We start from the raw sequence: 23,401 nt of genomic DNA, 5'->3' as shown, positions 1-23,401 counted from the left end.
GATGAGTTTACAGTCTAGAGAGAGAGAGACAGACATTAATATCAATAAACTGTGGCTTTGTAGCAGCATGGCTCAATGGAAAGAGAATGGGCTTGGGAGTCAGGTCATGGGTTCTAATCCTGGCTCCACCACTTATCAGCTGTGTGACTTTGGGCAAGTCACTTAACTTCTCTCTGCCTCAGTTACCTCATCAAGCGCTTAGTACAGGGCTCTGCACACAGTAAGCGCTCAATAAATACGATTGATTGATCCGGAAAATGGGGATTAAGACTGTGAACCCCATGTGGGACAACCTGATTACCTTGGATCTCCCCCAGTGCTTAGAACAGTGCTTTGCACATAGCGCTTAACAAATGGCTATTTGTACTTAACTTCTAGGGGCATGGGGGGATGTGAATAAAGGGAGCAAAACAGAGTGATGCCAAAGGGAGTGGGAGAAAAGGAAATGAGGGCTTAGGCGGGGAAGGCCTCTTGGTGGAGATATGCCTTCAATAAGGGTTTAAAGGTGGGGAGAGTCATCGTCTGCTGGATATAAAGAGGGAGAGTTTTCCAGGGTAGTTGCAGGGCGTGGGTGAAAGGTCAGCGGCGAGATAGACGAGATCGAAGTACAGTGAATAGGTTGGCATTAGAGAAGAAATGAGTGCCGGCTGGGTCGTAGTAGGAGAGCAGTGAGGTGAGATGTCTCTATATGTTGCCAACTTGTACTTCCCAAGCGCTTAGTACAGTGCTCTGCACACAGTATGCGCTCAATAAATACGATTGATGATGATGATGGGGGGGAACAAGGTGATCGACTGCTTTAAAGCCCATGGTAATGCGTTCCTGTTTGATGCGGAGGTGGAAGGGCAACCACGGGAGGCTCTTGAGGAACAGGGAAGCTTGAACTGAATATTTTTTTTGTAGAAAAATGATCCAGGCAGCAGAGTGAAATGTGGACTGGTATGTGGAGGTAAACAGGAGACAGAGAGGTCAGCAAGAAGACTGATACAGTAATGAAAGCGGGATTGGATAAATGCCTGGATTAACATGGTAGCAGTTCGGATGGAAATGGAAGGGCAGATTTTAGCGATGTTGTGAAGGTTGAACTGACAGGATTTAGTGACAGATTGAAAGTGTGGGTTGAATGAGAGAGGTGAGTCAAGGATAACTCCAAGATGCTGTCCACAGTGATGGGAAAGTCAGGGGGAGGGCAGAGTTTGGGTGGGAAGATAAGAAGCTCTGTTTTAGACACGTTAAGCTTGAGAAGACAGGAGGACCTCCAAGTAAGGATGCCTTGAATGCTGGAGGAAATGCGAGACTGTAGAGAGGGGGAGAGATCAGGGCTGGAGATCTAGATTTGGAAATTATCGCATAGTGGTGGTATCTGCATAGGCTGGGTTATAGTCGGAAATCAGCCAGGTAAGATAGGAGGGGCTGAGCTGATTGAGTGCTTTGAAGTCAACGGTGCAGAGTTTCTGTTTGATGTAGACCACTGGAGATCCTTGACAAGTGAGGAGACAAAGACCGAATATTATTTTTAGAAAAACGATACAGGTAGCAGAGTGAAGTATGGACTGGACCGGGAAGAGACAGCAGGCAGGGAGTTCAGCAAGGAGCCAGATGCAATAGTCTTGGTGGGTTAGGATGAGTTCTTGGATCAATGCAGGGGCAGTTTGGATGGAAAGAAAAGAAGAGATTCTATGAAGGTAGAACACTAAATAAAACAGTGGGAACAATCACGAGGAATCCCGAAAATATCAACACATGAAGCAGCCAAACCTGAAACACCGCTGTCTGTTATAAAGCATAAAACTGCTAAAAACTCTTTGGAAAACTCACTAATGGTGAGCAAATTGTTTAGACGTCTGTCTTTCCTCAACCAACAGGGAAATTTAATGAAAAGAAAGTGAAGTGATGGCAAGTCCTCTGGGATTGATGATGTTCCAGTTGCTCATTCATTCAATAGTATTTATTGAGTGCTTACTGTGTGCAGAGCACTGTACTAAGCGCTTGGGAAGTAGAAGTTGGCAACATAGAGAGATGGTCCCTACCCAACAACGGGCTCACAGTCTAGAAGGGGGAGACAGACAACAAAACAAAACATGTGGACAGGTGTCAAGTCATCAGAATAAATAGAAGTAAAGCTAGATGCACATCATTAACAAAATAAATAGAATAGTAAATATGTACAAGTAAAATAAATAGAGTAATAAATCTGTACAAACATATATACAGGTGCTGTGGGGAGGGGAAGGAGGTAGGGCGGGGGGGATGGGGAGGAGGAGAGGAAAAAGGAGGCTCAGTCTGGGAAGGCTTCCTGGAGGAGGTGAGCTCTCAGTAGGGCTTTGCCACTGAATGTAGGGAGAAAGGGAAGGAAGGCATAAACTGAAGGCTTAATACCATCTAGGAGAACCAGGGCATTCCCTAGTTTGGGGTGGTTAGGTGGCCTTATAAAAGGATGAGCTGGATCCATACCTGATGATAGTCAATTATCAGTCAGTTGTATTTATTGAGCGCTTACTGTGTGCAGAGTATTGTAATAAGAGCTTGGGAGATGAATTTACAAAGCTAGAGATACTTACTCCTGAGATGGTTTCTTCTTTTTTCCAATTTTGATGCATTTTTAAAAATTGCATTTATTAAGCGCTTAATAATAATGATAGTAATGGCATTTGTTAAGCGTTTACTATGTGCAAAGCACTGTTCTAAGCGCTGGGGAGGTTACAAGGTGATCAGGTTGTCCCACGGGGGGCTCACCATCTTAATCCCCATTTTACAGATGAGGGAACTGAGGCACAGAGAAGGGAAGTGTCTTGCCCAAAGTCACACAGCTGACTAGTGGCGGAGCCGGGATTTGTACACATGACCTCTGACTCCAAAGCCCGTGCTCTTTCCACTGAGCCATGCTGCTTCTCATTTAATCATTTTATTGCTATAAGGTTGCATTAATTGCATATGGCCTGAGTTGTTTTTATCTTACGAATTTGAGGCCTTTCATCTAATTCTGACTGAAAACGCCTGGGGGTTTAAACATACATAACAAATGTGATTTTGTGGAATAGGGTTCAATTGGAGTCCATTATCTAATAGAATAAAACAAGAAGCAGGTTAAAGTGTAGAATGAGAGGTTTGGTTAGATGCATTGAAAGAGATATTGGGGATTCTTTTTGAGTGTCTTTAAAAAATGAGAATATGTTAGAGTCTCATGAGCCAGATTTTTCTGGTCTTATCCTGAGGCGAGCACTAGGATCCAAATCCAACAGACCCTACTCCATACTAATTCTCCATAACCTCTTAGCTGCCTTCATCACTGCAGAAAGCTCCCTTTTCCCTAGAACTATTCAGTCATTCACTCAACCGTATTTATTGAGCACTTATTGTGTGCAGAGCACTGTACTAAACACTTGGGAAGTACAAGTTGGCAACATATAGAGACGGTCCCTACCCAACAACGGGCTCACAGCCTAGAAGGGGGAGACAGACAACAAAACAAAACATGTAGACAGGTGATACAGTCAACAGAACAAAACATGTGCTAACCTTCTTTTTTCTGTCTCTTTCCCTGGTTCATTTCCTGCAGTTGACCCTTTTCTGTCTCTTTTGCCAGCTCTATCTTTGCCTTTTCCACCTAATTGTGGGTGTCTTTCAGGGTTCTTTTCTGGGTCCTCCTCTTACTTCACCCTCCTATTGGGGAGCTCATCTGCTGTATTGGCTTCAACTACCACCTCGATGCTGATGATTCCCAAAGCTAGCCTTGACCTCTCTCTCCTCCTCTGCAGTCGCACCTTTCCTCCTGCCTTCATTCAGGGCACCTAGGTCAATATGTACCAAACCAAGCTCCTCAGCCTCCTTTCCTCTGAAATTCCCCACCCAACTTTCCCAATGCAGTTGACCCCATCACCGTCCTTCCCGTCTCAGACTTGTAAGCGTGGCAGTATCCCGGCTCCTTCCTCCCTGTCAACCCCCAAATTCAGCCTGATGTCAAATCCTGTCAACTCCTCTTCCACGATGTTTCTAGAGTCTGCTCCTTCTGCTCATCCAGACGGCTACAGCATACTTCTCAGAGGCACTTGGCATTTCATGGCATAACTGCTTCACCCGCCTCCTCACCGAACCCTTCTGTCTCCAGTCTCTCTCCTCTCCAAGCCAGTCTTCACATTTGATTTCTGGAGGGATAATTTTTCTAAATATTCCTGTCATCTTTTTGAACATGCCTCTCCACTCCTCCAACACCTCCAATAGTGGCCCATCCCGCTCCACATTAAGCAGGAGCTCCCGACCTTCAGCTTTGAATTCAGTAGCGTGGTAGAGTGGATAGAGCAAGGGCTGGGAGTCGGAAGGTCACGGGTTCCAATTCCGGCTCCGCCACTTGTCTGCTGTATATGTCACTTCATTTCTCTGTGCCTCAGTTATCTCAACTGTAAAATGGGGATTGAGCCTGGGAGAGGGAATGTGTCCAAAACTGATTTGCTTGTGTCCACCCCTGCGCTTAGTACAGTGCCTGGCACAGAGTAAGCGCTTCTCAAGTACCACAGTTACTATTATTAATCAGATCGTGAGCCCCACGTGGGACAGGTACTGTGTCCAATTTGATTAGCTTGTATCTACCCTAGCATTTAGAATAGTGCCAGGCATCGCATAACAAATGCCATTCATTCAGTCACTTTTATTGAGCACTTACTGTGTGCAGAGCACTGTACTAAACTCGGGAGAGTACAGTTCAATAAGAAACAGACACATTCCCTGCCCCCAAAGAGCTTACAGTTCTTATTAAAGGCACTCAATCAGTTTTCTCCCTCCTCCCCATCCCTAGTTTTCTCCCACTACCCTCCTCCCTCCAGCCCCAGTTCAAATGCTTCATTCCTCTCAAACTACCTACCAACTATTTAATTCTTGTCTCTCCCACCACTGACCTTTGGCTCACACCCTCTCTCCAGCCTCTGACTCTCTTACTCTTCAAATATGACTGACCACAGTCTCCCCGCCTTCAGAGCCCTACCGAGGGGGTGGATCTGTGCCCGGCCTGAAGGAAGCCACAGTTTTGCAGAATGCAAGCAGATTGGATCTCAGACCTTGGAAGCTGATCCCTCAGGCAGGGAATCTAAAACTCTTGTTTGGGGGAGTTGTCTTGGTTATGGTGTTTTATTGAGCATTTACTAGGTGTCAGATACTGTGATGTATCGCAAAAATCGGTCATAGTCCCTGCACCCAATGGGACTAACCATCTAATCCTGAGTAAACTGAAAAATATAGTAGTAGCAATCAAGCAATCAGTTATAGTTATTCATTCATTCATTCAATTGTATTTTTTGAGCTCTTACAGTGTGCAGAGCTGTTGGGAAGTACAAGTCGGCAACATATAGAGACGGTCCCTACCCAACAGCGGGCTCACAGTCTAAAAGGGGGAGACAGAGCACTGTATTAAGTGCTTGGGAGAGCACAATGCAACAGAATTAGCAGTGGAAGGCATCCCTGACAAACATCAGAATCAACAAGTCAAGACAGTGTCAGGACAAGTAAAATCAAATGATAATTGAGCACTTAGTATGAGGAGAGCACTGTACTAAGCACTTGGGAGAGTACAATGCAACAGAATTAGTGATGGATTGCATCTCTAACAAGCATCAGAATCAACAAGTCAAGACTTGTAAGGACATGTAAAATCAATCCGTGGTATTTATTGAGCACTTAACTATATGCAGAGCATTGTACGAAGCACTTGGGAGAGTACAACACAGCAGAATTAGCTGACATGTTCCCTGCCCATAGTGATCTTACAATATAGAGGAGAAAGATATTAACATGAATAAAAGAATGGGTTTTGAAAATGTGAGTCCTCAAGCTCCCTTGTGGACTAAGGCAACTCCCAAGTTCCATTTTTGCTCTTTTTGTCAAAGAAATAGCAAGTCAAAGCAGAGAATCACCTTTCTTAAGGGGATTGTGAAATTAGATGCAGCTCTTTGTATTCTTTTCTGCAGAAGGAATTGTCTGTAAATGTTTAGCAACAGTCAAACCCAAAGAAACTATCTTCTTTTATTTCAGAGGAACAATTCTTTGCCTGATGAAAACAATATTGCACGGCTTCAGGAGGAACTAATCGCGGTGAAACTGAGAGAAGCAGAAGCTTTGATGGGTCTGAAGGAACTTAAGCAGCAAGTCAAAGATCTGGAGGAACACTGGCAGGTGTGCACCCAACTTGCTTAATATTTGTGCTTAAGAAGTCACATCTAAGTGCGAGGGTTACTTGAAAATCCTTAACTATCCTCTGGATTCCTTTCCCAATCAATCAATCAATCATATTTATTGAGCGCTTACTGTGTACAGAGCACTGTACTAAGCGCTTGGGAAGTACAAGTTGTCAACATATGGCAACATTTCCCACTTATGCAACTTGTTGTTTTTCATCATAGTCACCTTTGATGTGCACGGGTTTCTGCCAGTGCCTTAAAATCTTAGGAAAGGTGTCATTATTCTGAGGGCTAGCAGCATGGCTTAGTGGATAGAGCCCAGGCCTGGAAGCCAAAAGGTCATGGGTTCTAGTCCTGGCCCCGCCACTTGTCTGCTGCGTGACCTCGACAATTCCCTTCACTTCTCTGGGCCTCAGTTCCCTCATCCGTAAAATGGGGACTGAGACTGTGAGCTCCACGTGGGGCAGGGACTGTGTCCAACCCGATTTGGATCCACCCCAGCACTTAAGCAGCACAAAATAAGTGCTTAACAAATGTCACAATTATTATTATTTCATCTTGTGTGTCCAAAAATCCCTCCATAGCAGCAGTTGATAACTGCAGCATTTATTAAATATACTACGTGCTAGAGAAGATACAAGATAATCAGCCTGGATGGTCTCTGTCCCACTTGGGGCCTACAGTCTAAGAAGGGAGGGGAGAGTAGTTAACTTACCCCCATTCTATAGGTGGTGGCACAGAGGTTAGGTGACTTGCCCAAGGTCACCCAGCCAGGCCAGTGGCCAAGCTGGGACTAGAGGTCAGATCACCTCACTCCCAGACCAATCTCATTACCCCAAGGCCATGCTGCTTCCTATAGACCATGGTAACTGGAGGGGTCCTTGGATCAGCCTAGCCCTCAGTTGCTAGACAAGTGAAGAAACTCTGAGACGCCTGGATATCTATTTTCCTCTCAAAGTTATTCGGGAATAGAGGTTTCACAACATCCACTGCATCAACAAGTGGTGACCTAGAATGGACTCTGTACCCTTCAAAAAGTCTGACCACTGCAGAGTTTAGCAGGGGATTTCTTTCTAATCATATCTGTTCTTCTATTGCGGGACCATTCAGGCATGAACTTCCCCACATCTTCCCATTACCTCTTCAACGCTCGACTCCTGCTTCCTCATCTTCCTCCCGCCTCCCACTCCCCCTTGCTCCTTAAATCCGTCCCCTCTACCCACCCCCTCTGAACCTCTCCCCACTCACCTGCTAAAATCACTCGCTCCCGTTTTCTTCCCCTCTCTCACTGCCATCTTCAACCTCTCACTCATCATTGCTTCCTTCCCTTCGGCCTTTAAACGTGTGACAGTCTTGCCCATTTTTTCAAAAGCTTCTCTATCCCATGGTCCCCTGCTGCGATTGCCCTATGTCCCTTTCCCCATTTCTGAACCAAACACACTCTCCCAAGCTTATAATACAGTGCTTTATGCTCAATAAATATCATTGGTATTCTAGACTGGTATTCTAGACTGTGCTTTCTAGACTGTGAGCCCGCTGTTGGGTAGGGACCGTCTCTATATGTTGCCAACTTGTACTTCCCAAGCGCTTAGTACAGTGCTCTGCACACAGTAAGTGCTCAATAAATACGATTGAATGAATGAACGAATTGGTATGCACCTGCTACCTAAACTTCCTCTCCACCAACTCTTCTTGAACTTCTGCACTCTGTCTCATCACCCTTTCACCCTACCAAGACTGCTGTCTTCAAGGTCACCAGTGACTTCCTCAGAGCCAAGGCCATAGGACTACACTCTGTACTGATCATCCTCAATCTTTTCACTTCCATTGACATCATAGACCACTCCTTCCTCCTCAAAAACACTAGTCAGACCTCAGTTTTGGTTATACAACTACTATCCTGGTTCTCCTCCAACCACCCTGACTGCTCTTGCTAAGTTTGTTTTTTCTGGTTCTTACTGTGTCTCTCATCCTTTCATCCCCAAGCGCTTAGTACTATACTTTGCGCATATTAAGAGCTCAATAAATACGACTGAATGAATGAATTCCCTTAAGCCTCTGTCCTAGGTTCTCTTATTCCTTTACATCTACTCCCTCGGGCAACTCATGTGCTTCAACTCTCACCGCACAGATTTGGATGACTGAAATCGACTACTTGAGCCCTGACCCCCTCGTCTGAACTGCAAATGGGAAGCAACTTGGCCTAGTGGAAAGATCACAGACCTTAGAGTCCAGAGGACCTAGGTTCTAATCCTGGCCCTGCCGATTACTTGCTGTGTGACCGTGGGCAAGTCACGTCACTTCTCTGGGCCTCAGTTTCCTCAACTGTAATATGGGGATTAAATACCTGTTCCTGTTCTCCTATTTAGACTGTAAGCCCCAGCCTAATTAGCCTGTATCTACGCCAGGGCTTAGAATAGTGCTTGACACATAATAAGCACTTAACAAATACCAAAATTATTATTAATCATCATTTTGTGTTCTTTTTAGTAAGGCACCATAAGGTGTGTGATTCTCACAGATGGCATGATGTGCTCTGTAAAATTAACATGTTAGGTCAGTGATTTTTGAAAGATTGGAGAAAGTCCTATTTTTTCTTCTTCTGTCCCAGTCCCCCAAATTCTGTCCTTACCCCTCCCGGCCTCAATTCATTCATTCATTCAGTTGAGCACTTTCTGTATGTGGAGCACTGTTCTAAGTGCTTGGAAAGTACAATTCAGTGATAGAGAGAGACAATCCCTGCCCACACCGGGCTTTCAGTCTCTGTTATCATCATACCCTGGGCCTTCTCCAACTGACCCAAACTTATCACTGCTTTCTGGACTCCCTGAGCACAGAGAACTTTCTTGTAAATGGGAAAGACAAGCATTCAGATATTTACAAGATGCCGTGATCAATCAGTGGTATTTATTGAGTGCTTACTCTGTGCAGAGCACTCTACTAAGCATTTGGGAGAGTTCAGCATAACAAGAGTTGGTAGATACGTTCCCTGCCCACCATGAACTTACACGATCATGCTGCCCGAGGTGTCATACCATTCTAGTGCTGGTTCTAGCTGTATTGTAGTGTTGTACTCTCCCAAGCGCTTAGTGCAGTGTCTGCACACAGTAAGCCCTCAAACAAATATGTTCGATAATGCTTTAGCTTGTAAGTTTGCATTTGGTCCCACCGTGCAAAAATTAGTAATTACTTAAAAGGTAAGTTTGTGAAAGCAGGAGAGTATAAGAACTTAATACTTCTGTTGATTCATTCAGTCGTATTTATTGAGTGCTTACTTTGTGCAGAGCTCTGTACAAAGGGTTTGGGAGAGTAGACTGTTATAATCCACAGTTATTATTATTCAAATCCCTACTGAGAGCTCACCTCCTCCAGGAGGCCTTCCCAGACTGAGTCCCCTCTTTCCTCTCCCCAGCCCCACCCCCCCGCCTACCTCCTTCCCCTCCCCACAGCACCTGTATATATGTTTGTACAGATTTATTATTCTATTTTACTTGTGCATATTTGCTATTCTATGTATTTTATTTTGTTAATATGTTTTGTTTTGTTGTCTGTCTCCCCCTTCTAGACTGTGAGCCCACTGTCGGGTAGGGAGCGTCTCTATATGTTGCCACCTTGTACTTCCCAAGCACTTAGTACAGTGCTCTGCACACAGTAAGTGCTCAATACATATGATTGAATGAATGAATAAGCAGACACAATCCCTGCCCGCCATGAGCCTATACTCCAACACACTTAGTACAGTGCTCTGTTGCTTGTGTGAGTATACTGTAACAATAAGCAGACACAGCCCCTGCCCACAAGGAGCTTACACTCCAGCATACTTAGTGCAGGGAAGCAGCGTGGCTTAGGTGGAAAGAGCACAGGATTGGGAGTTGTTGTGGGTTCTAATCCTGGCTGTACCACTTGTCAGCTGTGTGACTTTGGGCAAGTCACTTAACTTCTCTGGGCCTCAGTTACCTCTTCTATAAAATGGGGATTAAGACTGTGAGACCCACCTCGGACAACCTGATAACCTTGTACCTCCCCTAGTGCTTAGAACAGTGCTTGGCACATAGTGAGTGATCATCATCAATCGTATTTATTGAGCGCTTACTGTGTGCAGAGCACTGTACTAAGCGCTTGGGAAGTACAAGTTGGCAACATATAGAGAGATTCCCTACCCAACAGTGGGCTCACAGCTTTATCTCTATGTATTGTGATGACTTGACACCTGTCCACATGTTTTGTTTTGTTGTCTGTCTCCCTCTTCTAGACTGTGAGCCCGTTGTTGGGTAGGGACCGTCTCTATATGTTGCCAGCTTGTATTTCCCAAGCACTTAGTACAGTGCTCTGCACACAATAAGCACTCAATAAATACAATTGAATGAATGAATGAACAAATACCACCATTATTATTATTTCTAGACTGTGAGCCCACTGTTGGGTAGGGACCGTCTCTTATGTTGCCAACTTGTACTTCCCAGGCACTTAGTACAGTGCTCTGCACACAGTAAGTGCTCAATAAATACGATTGAATGAATCAATACGGTGCTCTGCTGCTTATGCAAGTACACTATAACAATAACTAGACACAGCCCCTGCCTACAACGAGCTTACACTCCAACACGTTTAGTACAGTGCTCTGCACCTAGTAAATGCTCAATACATACCACTGATTCTCAAGAAGGACTTGAGTGGGGGGTATAAATTTTGCTTTTGTGAGAGTGACTGCCTGTCTACTTGTTTTGTCTTGTTGTCTGTTTCCCCCCCCAGACTGTGAGCCCGTTGTTGAGTAGGTATTGTCTTTATCTGTTGCCGAATTGTACTTTTCTAAGTGCTTAGTACAGTGCTCTGCACACAGTAAGCGCTCAGTAAATACAATTGAGGAATGAACTTTTGATTTTCTAGCGCCACTTGTCTCGAACTACCGGGCGGTGGAAAGAAACACCCAAGAAGAACGCCGTGAACGAGTTGCAAGATGAGTTGATGACCATACGACTTAAAGAAGCCGAAACCCAAGCAGACATAAGGGAAGTGAAACAAAGACTGATGGAGATGGAAACCCAGGTAGGATTCAGAGGTTGAGGTATCGGGGAATTCCTGATAAATGATTATAGGCCTTCCCGGATTTGCTTTTCCTTGGCTCCTTCTTCATTCTGCATCATACCTTGTATCTCCCCCAGTGCTTAGAACAATGCTCGGCACATAGTAAGCGCTTAACAAATGCCATCATTATTATTATTATTGTTATCATCTGTGCCCTTGGATCTGAGACCTTTGGGCATTTGATAATCAGCCCACCCTCCCACAGCACTTATAATAATAATGATGATGATATTTTTTAAGCACTTACTGTGTGCCAGACACTGTACTAAGCGCTGGGGTGGATCCAAGCAAATCGGGTTGGACACAGTCCCTGTCTCACATGGGGCTCACAGTCTCAATCGCCATTGAGCAGCGTGGCTCAGTGGAAAGAGCCCGGGCTTGGGAGCCAGAGGTCATGGGTTTGAATCCCGGCTCCGCCACTTGGCAGCTGTGTGACCTTGGGCAAGCCACTTAACTTCTTTGGGCCTCAGTTACCTCATCTGTAAAATGGGGATTAAGACTGTGAGCCCCAAGTGGGACAACCTGATCACCTTGTATCCCCCCCCAGCGCTTAGAACAGTGCTTTGCACATAGTAAGCGCTTAATAAATGCCATTATCATTATTTTCCGGATGAGGGAACTGAGGCCCAGAGAAGAGAAGTGACTTGCCCAAGGTCACACAGCTTGTATACATCTTTAAATTATATATTATAAATGATTTATGTGAATGTTGGTCTCTCTCTTCTAGACTGAGAGCTCACTGTGGGCAGGGCTCTACCAGCTCTTGTGTGCTCTCCGAAGTGCTTAGCACAGTGCTCTCTGCACAGGCTGTAAGCTCGTTGTGGGCGGGGAATGTGTCTGTTTATTCTATTGTACTCTCCCACGTGCTAAGTATAGTTGCACACAGTAAGCGCTCAATAAATACGACTGAATGAATGAACAGTAAGTGCTCAATAAATGCCATTGGTGATGGTGACTGTAGACTGCCTTCAGTTGCCGTTATCATTGTGGAAGGTAGAGAAAGATTTCCACCCAGCCTGCAACCTTGAAGTTAGCACTAAATCCTAAAACTCTGGTTTTAATTGCACTGGTCTAATGTGAGTCATCATCATCATCATCAATCGTATTTATTGAACGCTTACTGTGTGCAGAGCACTGTACTAAGCACTTGGGAAGTACAAGTCCACCCTTTAGAAGCTTTCTGACTCAGGACTCCGTTCACTCAGGCCATCCACCACTTCAGCATGCAAGCTTATTTTGGGGTGAATGCAATGGCAAAAATCAGGGAATGGCATTTATTAAGCGCTTACGATGTGCAAAGCACTGTCCTAAGCGCTGATGTTCCTCCAGCAGCTTAATGATAATAATTGTGGCACTTGTGAAGTTCTTACTATGTGCCAAGTTCTGTTCTAACGCTCTGGGACAGATAATAATAATTATAATTATGGTGTCTGTTAAGCGCTTACTACATGCAAAGCATCGTACTAAGCGCTGGGGTGAATACAAGCAAATCGGTTTGGACACAGTCCCTGTCCCAGATGGGGCTCACAGTCTCAATCCCCATTTTACAGATGAGGTAACTGAGGCATAGAGAAGTGAAATGCCTTGCCCAAAGTCACACAGTAGTAGATAAGTGGCATCTAGGCAAACTTTCATGTAACGTGGGGTTTCAATCAGTCGTCTTTTTTGAGCGCTCACTGTGAGCTGAGCGCCGTACTAAGTGCTTGGGAGGGTATGGTATAACAGAGTTGGGAGATAGTTTCCCTGCCCTCATCGAGTTTACAGTCCAGAGGTTTGCAAGGAGGCAATGTCCATTTTAAGTTAGGAGAATGGGAGGTAGCCTGCCCTCAGTACCACCCTCACCCAGGTGGGTTACCAGCCAGAAAAGCGTGTGTGTGTGTGTCTGTGTGTTTGTGTTTTGGGGGAGGGACAGGGACAAATGTTGCCAATTTGTACTTCCCAAGCGCTTAGTACAGTGCTCTGCACACAGTAAGCGCGCAATAAATACGACTGAATGAATGTGGGAAAGCCTGAGAGGTCGGGGTAGTACGGAGACGTTAGCTTCCCTGACTGCCGAGAACCCTTGAGTGTCTCGAACTTTCTCACCGAACGTTATTTCCCAACTCAAATTTCGGTTTTCTTCCTTTTTGTGAATTCTGTTATCTAATGCGTTGTGTTTTCTGATATTCTTCCTTTCCCCCCCAAAAAACATTAATACATTTGTGGATTAAAGGGAGGCATTTTTCAAAGAGAAAAATTGTCGATTTACAAAATCTATTTATGTAAAATCCGTTAACTCCTGTTTGTAATGATGTTTATAAGTCTATTGTAGTTTCCCAGTTTTTCTTATTTTTTTATATCTTTATGGCATTTAAGTGCTTACTGTGTGTCAGGCACTATAAATGCTAGGGTAGGTGACAACTTGTACTTCCCAAGCACTTAGTACAGTGCTCTGCACACAGTAAGCGTTCAATAAATACGATTGATGATGATATAAGGTAACTGGGTTGAACACAGACAATGTTCATTCATTCATTCAATCGTAATTATTTTAGTGGGTGATTGAATTATATCATGCTTGGTTGCAGGTATCACTTATTCTGTGTATTAGTATAACAAATAGCAATGTTTGAATGAGTGACTGGTCTTAGTACAAGCGCTTAATACAGTGCTCTGCACACAGTAAGCGCTCAGCAAATATGATTGAATGAATGAATTTATTATTATTTATTATTAGAGAAGCAGCGTGGCTCAGTGGGAAAGAGCATGGGCTTTGGAGTCAGAGGTCATGGGTTCAAATCCCAGCTCTGCCACTTGTCAGCTGTGTGACTTTGGGCAAGTCACTTAACTTCTCTGTGCCTCAGTTCCCTCATCTGTAAAATGGGGATGAAGATTGTGAGCCCCACGTGGGACAACCTCATCACCTTGTATCCCCCCAGTGCTTAGAACAGTGCTTTGCACATAGTAAGCGCTTAATAAATGCCATTATTATTATTATTATTATTACTAACAGCTTGGAAAGCACAATTCAGCAACGAATAGAGACAATCCCTGCCCACAGCAGGCTCACAGTCTAGAACTGGGAAGACAGATATCAAAACAAGTTAACAGCAATGTCCCACAAGGGACTCAAGTCTTAACCCCCATTTTACAGATGAGATCATCAAGGTACATAGAAGTTAAGTGCCTTGCCCAAGGTCACGCAACAGACAAATGGTGGAGCTGGAATTAGATAGAACCCCAGGCCTGTGATTTTTCCACGAGGCCACACTGCCTCTCAAATGCTAGTAGAGGACTGTACATAAACCAGATGTTCAAAAAATACTATTAATTGATTGATAGCTCTTAATTGGCAATCTTCTGCAGTGGTTTTTCACTTCTCTCATAATGCGCTGGTTTCTTCTGTTTGCGTGGAACGCGTTCCTGGCCCACACATCCTCCTTCCAATTAAACAAAAAAAAAGAGCAAAGCTTAAAATACTGCTTCTAGACTGTGAGCCCGCTGTTGGGTAGGGACCGTCTCTATATGTTGCCAACTTGCCCTTCCCAAGTGCTCAGTACAGTGCTCTGCACACAGTAAGAGCTTGATAAATACGATTGAATGAATGAATGCTTTCCATTTTTCTAGACTCTCCTGGGCTCAGCAAACAAGAACAAGAACAAGTCAGCAAACTCTTTTCTCCCACATAGAATTATGGGATCTATACTCAGGGTTTTCCCCTCCTTTTTCCATAATCCCCCTGCACCCCCCCAAAAAAATATACATATTTCAAATGAAACCTGAGATTTTGCTTTTTCTTTTTCACACTTGGTTGACCTAAGTATTACAGAAAGATCTCAAATTATCTAGATTGAAATGCTCACATTTGTGGATATGAGCCCGCTGTTGGGTAGGAACTGTCTCTATGTGTTGCCAACTTGTACTTCCCAAGCGCTTAGTACAGTGCTCTGCACACAGTAAGCGCTCAATAAATATGATTGAATGAATGCTTTCCATTTTTCTAGACTCTCCTGGGCTCAGCAAACAAGAACTGAAGTCAGCAAACTCTTTTCTCCCACGTAGAATTATGGGATCTATACTCAGGGTTTTCCCCTCCTTTTTCCATAATCCCCCCGCACCCAAAAAAATATACATATTTCAAATGAAACCTGGGATTTTGCTTTTTCTTTTTCTCACTTGGTTGACCTAAGTATTACAGAGAGATCTCAGATTATCTAGATTGAAATGCTCACATTTGTGGATGTGAACCCGCTGTTGGGTAGGGACTGTCTCTGTGTGTTGCCAACTTGTACTTCCCAAGCGCTTAGTACAGTGCTCTGCACACAGTAAGTGCTCAATAAATACGATTTGATTGATTGATGGACTAAAAATTTCAATTTCCTTGTAATGAGCGGGAATTTTGTCAACAGGGGGCGCTCTTGACTTAGTTTTATGTACCACGTGCAATGGCAGGTAGATTAAATATATTTTTAGTTACCTTATAATTTACAGTTACATTTTTTTGCCTTCAGTTATTTTTTTTGGCATATGTTATCAATTCAGTTGGTGGGACAGAAAAGTGAATCAGGGAAATTTAACAAATAGGATTTTTTTTTGGGGGGGGGGTGTATTTTTGTTTTTGTGTTTTAATGGTATTTGTTAAGGGCTGACTATATACCAGGCACTGTCCTAAGTGCTGGGGTAGATGCAAGGTAATCAGGTTGTACACAGTCCATAAGCCTCATGGGACTCAGTCTTAATCCCCATTTTACAGATAAGGGAACTGAGGCAAAGAGAAAAGGTCACACAGCAGAAAAGTGGCAGAGTTGGAACTAGACCCCAGGTGTTTGTGACTCTCACACCCTTGCTCTTTCCACTAGCCCACACTGCTTCTTGGGCAGCATCCTGCTTGGGGGAGTTTGCTTGGGCTTGGGAATTCCGGTGGTGAAGCTGTTCTATTAGATGGGGAACCATTCATTCATTCATTCAATTGTATTCATTGAGCGCTTACTGTGTGCAGAGCACTGTACTCAGCGCTTGGGAAGTACAAGTCGGCAACATATAGAGACGGTCCCTACCCAACAACAGGCTCACAGTCTAGAAGGGGGAGACAGGCTACCAGTAACCTACACATCAGGCAAAAACTCCTCACTCTCGGCTTCAAGGCTGTCCATCCCCTCGCCCCCTCCTACCTCACCTCCCTTCTTTCCTTCTCCATCCCAGCCCGCACCCTCCGCTCCTCTGCCGCCGTTCACCTCCTCACTGGGCCTCGTTCTCACCTGTCCCGCCGTCGACCCCCGGCCCACATCCTACCCCTGGCCTGGAATGCCCTCCCTCCCCACATCCACCAAGCTAGCTCTCTTCCTCCCTTCAAAGCCCTCCTGAGAGCTCACCTCCTCCAGGAGGCCTTCCCACACTGAGCCCCCTCTTTCCTCTCCCCCTCCTCATCCCCCCCACCCTACCTCCTTCCCCTCCCAGCACCTCTATGTATGTTTATACAGATTTATTACTCTATTTTACTTGTACATACTTACTATTCTATTTATTTTGTTAATGATGTGCATCTAGCTTTACTTCTATTTATTCTGATGACTTGACACCTGTCCACGTGTTTTGCTTTGTTGTCTGTCTCCCCCTTCTAGACACTGAGCCCATTGTTGGGTAGGAACCATCCCTATATGTTGCCAACTTGTACTTACCAAGCGCTTAGTACAGTGCTCTGCACACAGCGCTCAATAAATACAATTGAATGAATGAATGAATGAAAACAAAGCATGTACCAGAACAATTGCAGATGGAAGTGGGGCTTTCTGGGAGAGCTGCGTCCATGGCCCCGCTTTTGGTCGGAAGCGACTCGACAGCATAAGACAGGACTAGCTGAAGGTGGTGCAAAGATGGTCCTGGCGAAGGGTTTCCATGAGCGTGAGGAGGAAAATGAACGAGAGCATAGTGAAACCAAGAATATTCTCTTCTTCTTCCCCTCCTACTTTGCCCTGCTGAGGTTTTTGAGGGCTGGGAGAAGGGATGCCAAGGAGGTTTTTCTTTCCTTTTAGCGCTGCCTTTCAACTTTTAGAATTTGTCCCTGATTACATGGACAGTTCCTTAGGATGAGCAACTGGGAGTATGTTGACTATCAACCACGTAGACGTATTCCTAGGGTATGGCAGTCCACAAAGGAGCAGCTTTGTAAGGCTGGAGAGCCAAGGAGGCCAAAACAGCAACCAGGTGTGCTTCAGGGAGCAAACAAGCTCATAGCAGGACTGGTATTTACTGCGTACCCATCGGGTGCCATGCATTGTACTAAGCACTGCAGAAGAGACGGCACAAGAGGCATTTTTTTGTGAACAGCGCAGTTACAGCTATGGGTCCCACATTGGTCTTTTCATTCACACATGCACTTTCTCCCTCAGTGACCTCTTTCAAGCATAAAGGATAATTGCATAATGTGAGCTACAATGTTAGATTAGCTTTTCATGTGCGTTTGTGAGATTCATATTTATTTTTATTTATGTGTGCATGTGTGTATATGTGTAGATTCTCTATGTAGAGAGAATATGTAGAATATTATATATATATAATATGTAGAATATATATGTAGAATATGTATATGTAGAATATGTATTCTCTCTATGTAGAGAGAATATATATATATATATTCATAAGTGTGTGTGTACATATATGCATATATATTTTATATGCACATATATATATTTTACTTGTACATATCTATTCTATTTATTTTATTTTGTTAGTATGTTTGGTTTTGTTCTCTGTCTTCCCCTTTTAGACTGTGAGCCCACTGTTGGGTAGGGACTGTCTCTATATGTTGCCAATTTGTACTTCCCAAGAGCTTAGTACAGTGCTCTGCACATAGTAAGTAAGATTGATGATGATGATGATGATATATGGTACTTGTTATATATATATGTATATGTACATATATATGTATATATATGCATATATATGTATATATACACACACACACATATATATATATACATATATATATATATGGTATTTAAGTGCTTACTATGTGCCAAGCACTGTACTAAGCACTGGGTTAGATACAGTGTTGAACATAGTCCAGATCCCACTTGGGGCTCACGATCTTAATCCCCTTTTTACAGATGAGGTGACTGAGGCACGGAGAAGTTAAGTGACCTGCCCAAGGTCACACAGCAGATAAGCGATAGAGCTGGGATTAGAACCCAACATGTTTTTGTAGATTTTGCCACATGCTTAGTTCCTACTGGCGGGAAGAGACCTGAAACGTGCTCTATATTCTGCTAGATGGTGTGGTTTGATTTCTTTCCTACCACAATAAGTACACCTCAGCTATATAAACTGAACCCAAAGGTTTTGATGTTTGTAGTCACCTTTTCTATTTCATCATATTCAAATACTAGGATTTCAAAATTTTGCCTTTTTTGCTATCTCGATGGTAATCATTTGTGGGTAGGGACCGTCTCTATATGTTGCCAACTTGTACTTCCCAAGTGCTTAGTACAGTGCTCTGCACACAGTAAGCGCTCAATAAATATGATTGAATGAGTGAATGAATGTTCCAGTTAAATGTTAAGCTATGTATAGTGTAAAATAGGACTATATATATATATATAATTTATTTATTTATTTATTTTACTTGTACATATCTATTCTATTTATTTTATTTTGTTAGTATGTTTGGTTTTGTTCTCTGTCCCCCCGTTTTAGACTGTGAGCCCACTGTTGGGTAGGGACTGTCTCTGTATGTTGCCAACTTGTACTTCCCAAGCGCTTAGTACAGTGCTCTGCACACAGTAAGCGTTCAATAAATACAATTGATTGATTGATTGATATATATATATAGCTACTAAAATGGGTGTCTGCGTGGCGATATGACTCGTAATTGGTTTTGTGCCTTTCAAAGTCTCACGTTAAGGTTCCGTAACACAGGTTCACTTTGATAACGAGTATGCAACTGTGGAAGTATTAAATCAATCAGTGGGATTTATTGAGCACGTACTGTGTGCTGAACACTGTAGCAGGTGCCTGGGAGAGAACAGTTGTACTTTCCAAACGTTTAGCACAGTGCTCTGCACACAGTAAGCGCTCAATAAATACAACTGATTGAATGAATGAATGAACAGTACAGTAGAGTTGATGGACACGTTCCCTGTCCACAGAGAGTTCCCAATCTAGAGGGGGAGATGGACTTTAAAATAAATGAGCGATAGGAAATTTATGCATAAGTGCTGTGGGACTGAGGGCCGTTGACTATCAAATGCTTAAGAAATGCTTAATCAAGTGCTCACGCAGCACAGAAGCAAGGGAGAGAAGTGACTTGTTGGATATGAGGAGGGGAGGGAGTTCCAAGCCAGAGAGGGGAGATAGGAAGCAGCGTGGCTCAGTGGAAAGAGACTGGGCTTGGGAGTCAGAGGTCATGGGTTCTAATCCCGGCTCCGCCACTTATCAGCTGTGTGATTTTGGGCAAGCCACTTAACTTCTCCCTGCCTCAGTTACCTATCTGTAAAATGGGGATTAAGACTGAGCACCATGGGGGACAACCTGATTATTTTGTATCTACCCCAGTGCTTAGAACAGTGCCTGGAACATAGTAAGTGCTTAACAAACATTATTATTATTATTATTATTATTATTATTATTATTAACTAAGTATGCAGATGGAGTGTAAGCGGGTGATGAGCAAGGTAAGATAGGAAGGGGAAAGCTGGTTGAGTGCCTTCAATCAATCAGTGGTATTTAGTCAATCAGTCCATCATTTATTACTATATATAATAGAGTATATAAACATTACTCTATTTATTTATTTATTTATTTATTTTACTTGCACATATCTATTCTATTTATTTTATTTTGTTAGTATGTTTGGTTTTGTTCTCTGTCTCCCCCTTTTAGACTGTGAGCCCACTGTTGGGTAGGGACTGTCTCTATATGTTGCCAATTTGTACTTCCCAAGCACTTAGTACAGTGCTCTGCACACAGTAAGCGCTCAATAAATACGATTGATGATGATGATCATTTATTGAGCGCTTACTGTGTGCAGAGCACTGTGTTTATTGAGTGCTGTGTGCAGAGCACTGTACTACGCCACTCTTGGGAGAGTACCATACAACAGAATTTAAAGGAGTGTCTTGAAAATATGATGCAAGATTGCTGAATTCACCCCAACACACACAGTCTACATTCAGATTCCTACATTCTAAAGGACAATTGCACAAGTTTTTTGGGTGGTTTATTTTCTGCTTGATCTTAATAAACCCTATGCTCTGATCAATCGGTCAATCAGTCAGTCATATTTATTGAGCGCTTACTGTGTGCAGAGCACTGTACTAAGCACTTGGGAAGTACAAGTTGGCAACATATAGAGACAGTCCCTACCCCACAGTGGGCTCACAGTCACTCTGATCTTAACCGGGTGGTTACCAAGTCTTGTCACTGCCCCCAAATTTTGACATAATCTGTTCTCTGAATCTATAAAACCCTCCAGAAGATCCAGACTATTGAATTAATCAGAAATAGATTTGGCCTTCTCTCCATGTAAGCATTCTGAGACTGATCAGCTAGGCCGGAAAGATAAGGATGTGGTTCTTTTTCAGGCATCTGAAATGTCTTTTCCCACTCTGTAATCTGCCTTGTCAAATTCCAGGGCCACCCATTATCCATAACGCATTCCTGCCCTAGTAATGGGGGTCACCCCCAGCCAGGGCGTACAAGGAGATAGATGCTCCTTCTCCAGCCCAGCCCGCACCCTCCGCTCCTCTGCCACTAACCTCCTCACTGTGCCTCATTCTCTCCTGTCCCGCCGTCGACCCCCGGCCCACGTCCTTCCCCTGGCCTGGAATGCCCTCCCTCCCTCCACGCATCTGCCAAACTAGCTCTCTTCCTCCCTTCAAAGCCCTACTGAGAGCTCACCTCCTCCAGGAGGCCTTCCCAGACTGAGCCCCCTTTCCCTCTCCTCCTCCTCATCTTCCCCCCCCACCCTACCTCCTTCCCCTCCCCACAGCACTTGTATATATTTTCACAGATTTATTACTCTATTTATTCTACTTGTACATATTTACTATTCTATTTATTTTGTTAATGATGTGCATATAGCTATAATTCTATTTATCCTGACGGTTTTGACACCTGTCTACATGTTTTGTTGGCTGTCTTCCCCTTCTAGACTGTAAACCCATTATTGGGTAGGGACTGTAAATGTTGCCGACTTGTACTTCCTGAGTGCTTAGTACAGTGCTCTGCGCACAGTAAGCGCTCAATAAATATGATTGAATGAATGAATAGATGTGCATCCCCTTTGATCAAAGTTTGGTACACATTCCTCTTGAAAACGCACACCAAAGCGCTACAGAGACTGAATTCGTGGTTTTGGCCCTTTAATTCTCCTTTTTTTGTCTTTCTGAGTTAATCTTATTTTTATAACTCTTAGAACCAGATCAACAGTAACCATCTCCGAAGGGCAGAGCAAGAGGTCAACAATCTACAGGGGAAAGTGCAGTATCTTTCTGCTCAGAACAAAGGATTGCTTACTCAGTTAAGTGAAGCAAAGCGCAAACAAGCAGAGATTGAATGCAAGGTAAATTCTAATGGCAGTTCATATTTTCTCCATTTTGAGAACATTATCGACGCATCCAGGTTTTCTGAAATCGCATAGTTATTTGAAGTAACGGCTGTAGAATTGAAAACACAACTATTGTGGGTTAATAGACTCTGAACCCCTTGCGGGACAGGGACTGTGTCCAACTAGTATCTACCCCAGTGCTTAGTACAGTATCTGGCACGTAATAAGCGGTAAATAAATATTATTAAACTATATGCTGGCACTGAACTAAGTACTGGGAAAGCTGGAGGACAATAAGGTTAGACTTTTTTACGGTATTTAAGCACTTATGTGCTTGCTAGGCACTGTACTAAGTGCTGGGGTGGATACAAGGTAATCGGGTGGCACACAGTCCATGCCTCACATGGGGCTCACAGTCTTAATCCCCATTACAGATGAGGTCACTGAGGCACAGAGAAATTGTGACTGCCCAACGTCACACAGAAGACGAGTGGTGGAGCCGGGATTAGAACCCAAGATCTTCTAACTCCCAGGCATGTTCTCTGTCAACTAGGCCATGCCGCTTTTTGGTTTCTGCTTCACACAGGGCACTGGTCTAAGGGGAAAGTAGATGATGACGAAAAACACTAGCAATGAATTATGAAAAAGGACCAGTAGCCAAGTCAGCAAACCAAGATAAAGCCAAATTAAGCAGATTATCAGTTCTGGAACAGAGAAGTCCTCAGACTCCTCACCAGCCCTTGCAACCAATCCTTAATTCCACATCACCCCAGCCTCCCCCAGCGTTCTGAAGATGGTGAGCCCGTTGTTGGGTAGGGACCATCTCTATATGTTGCCAACTTGTACTTCCCAAGCGCTTAGTACAGTGCCCTGCACACAGTAAGCGCTCAATAAATACGATTGAATGAATGAATGAATGAATTGTACAGATAGACACCTGCTGTATGGCTTTGCCAGCGTGCAGCGCTCAGAGCAGTGCTTAGCCCATAGTAAGTGCTTAGCAGATACCATAGTAGTTATTATTATTATGGCTTTATGCCCCAGAGAATTCAGGAGTCCCTGGCTGTTTTTCATCTTTTATCCCACATGGCTGTAAAACAGGTGAAAATTACTCTGGGTGTATTTGGAGGAAAGACATTAGATATGTGGTCTTCTAGCATTTTAGGATTTGAAACTCCTAGAGTACCCTCTGGTCAGTTTATGTTCACTTTCTGTAATTTATGGCTCTGAATGATCACCATACTGGTATCACATTCCATTTCACTCTCTATTTTAAAATAGAGTACGAAATTAGTACGAAATTAAGCCAGTGGAAATTTGAGTAATAGGATAAATGATTGCATACCAGGAGAGAAACCAAAACACTCTTCTAGGGTGCAAAAGCAGGCCCATCACACAGCATCTGAAATGAGCGAGTGGCTCAGTGGAAGGAGCCCCGGCTTTGGAGTCAGAGGTTATGGGTTCAAATCCTGGCTCCGCCACTTGTCAGCTGTGTGACTTTGGGCAAGTCACTTCGCTTCTCTGGGCCTCAGCTCCCTCATCTGTAAAATAGGGATTAAGACTGTGAGCCCCCTGTGGGACAACCTGATCACCTTGTAACCTCCCCAGCGCTAAGAATAGTGCTTTG

The 23,401-nt window shown here is 43.8% G+C and overlaps 1 protein-coding gene across 4 annotated transcripts in view; it reads left to right on the top strand.

The window, feature by feature from the left end:
• Positions 1-23,401, top strand: part of EVI5 (ecotropic viral integration site 5) — a 307,843-nt gene that overhangs the window by 196,759 nt on the left and 87,683 nt on the right. For all 4 annotated transcript variants that reach the window (XM_038745027.1, XM_038745026.1, XM_038745029.1 and 1 more), the window contains 3 exons: positions 6,022-6,162; positions 11,055-11,213; positions 21,643-21,789. In XM_038745027.1, coding sequence (XP_038600955.1) covers positions 6,022-6,162; positions 11,055-11,213; positions 21,643-21,789 — 447 coding nt within the window. The remainder of the gene's footprint in view (positions 1-6,021; positions 6,163-11,054; positions 11,214-21,642; positions 21,790-23,401) is intronic.

The sequence above is a fragment of the Tachyglossus aculeatus genome, chromosome 4 (assembly GCF_015852505.1).
Source record: "Tachyglossus aculeatus isolate mTacAcu1 chromosome 4, mTacAcu1.pri, whole genome shotgun sequence".
Taxonomy (NCBI): Eukaryota; Metazoa; Chordata; class Mammalia; order Monotremata; family Tachyglossidae; genus Tachyglossus; species Tachyglossus aculeatus.
The sequence above is the reverse complement of the archived record's forward strand: the minus strand, read 5'-3'. Positions and strand labels throughout refer to the sequence as shown.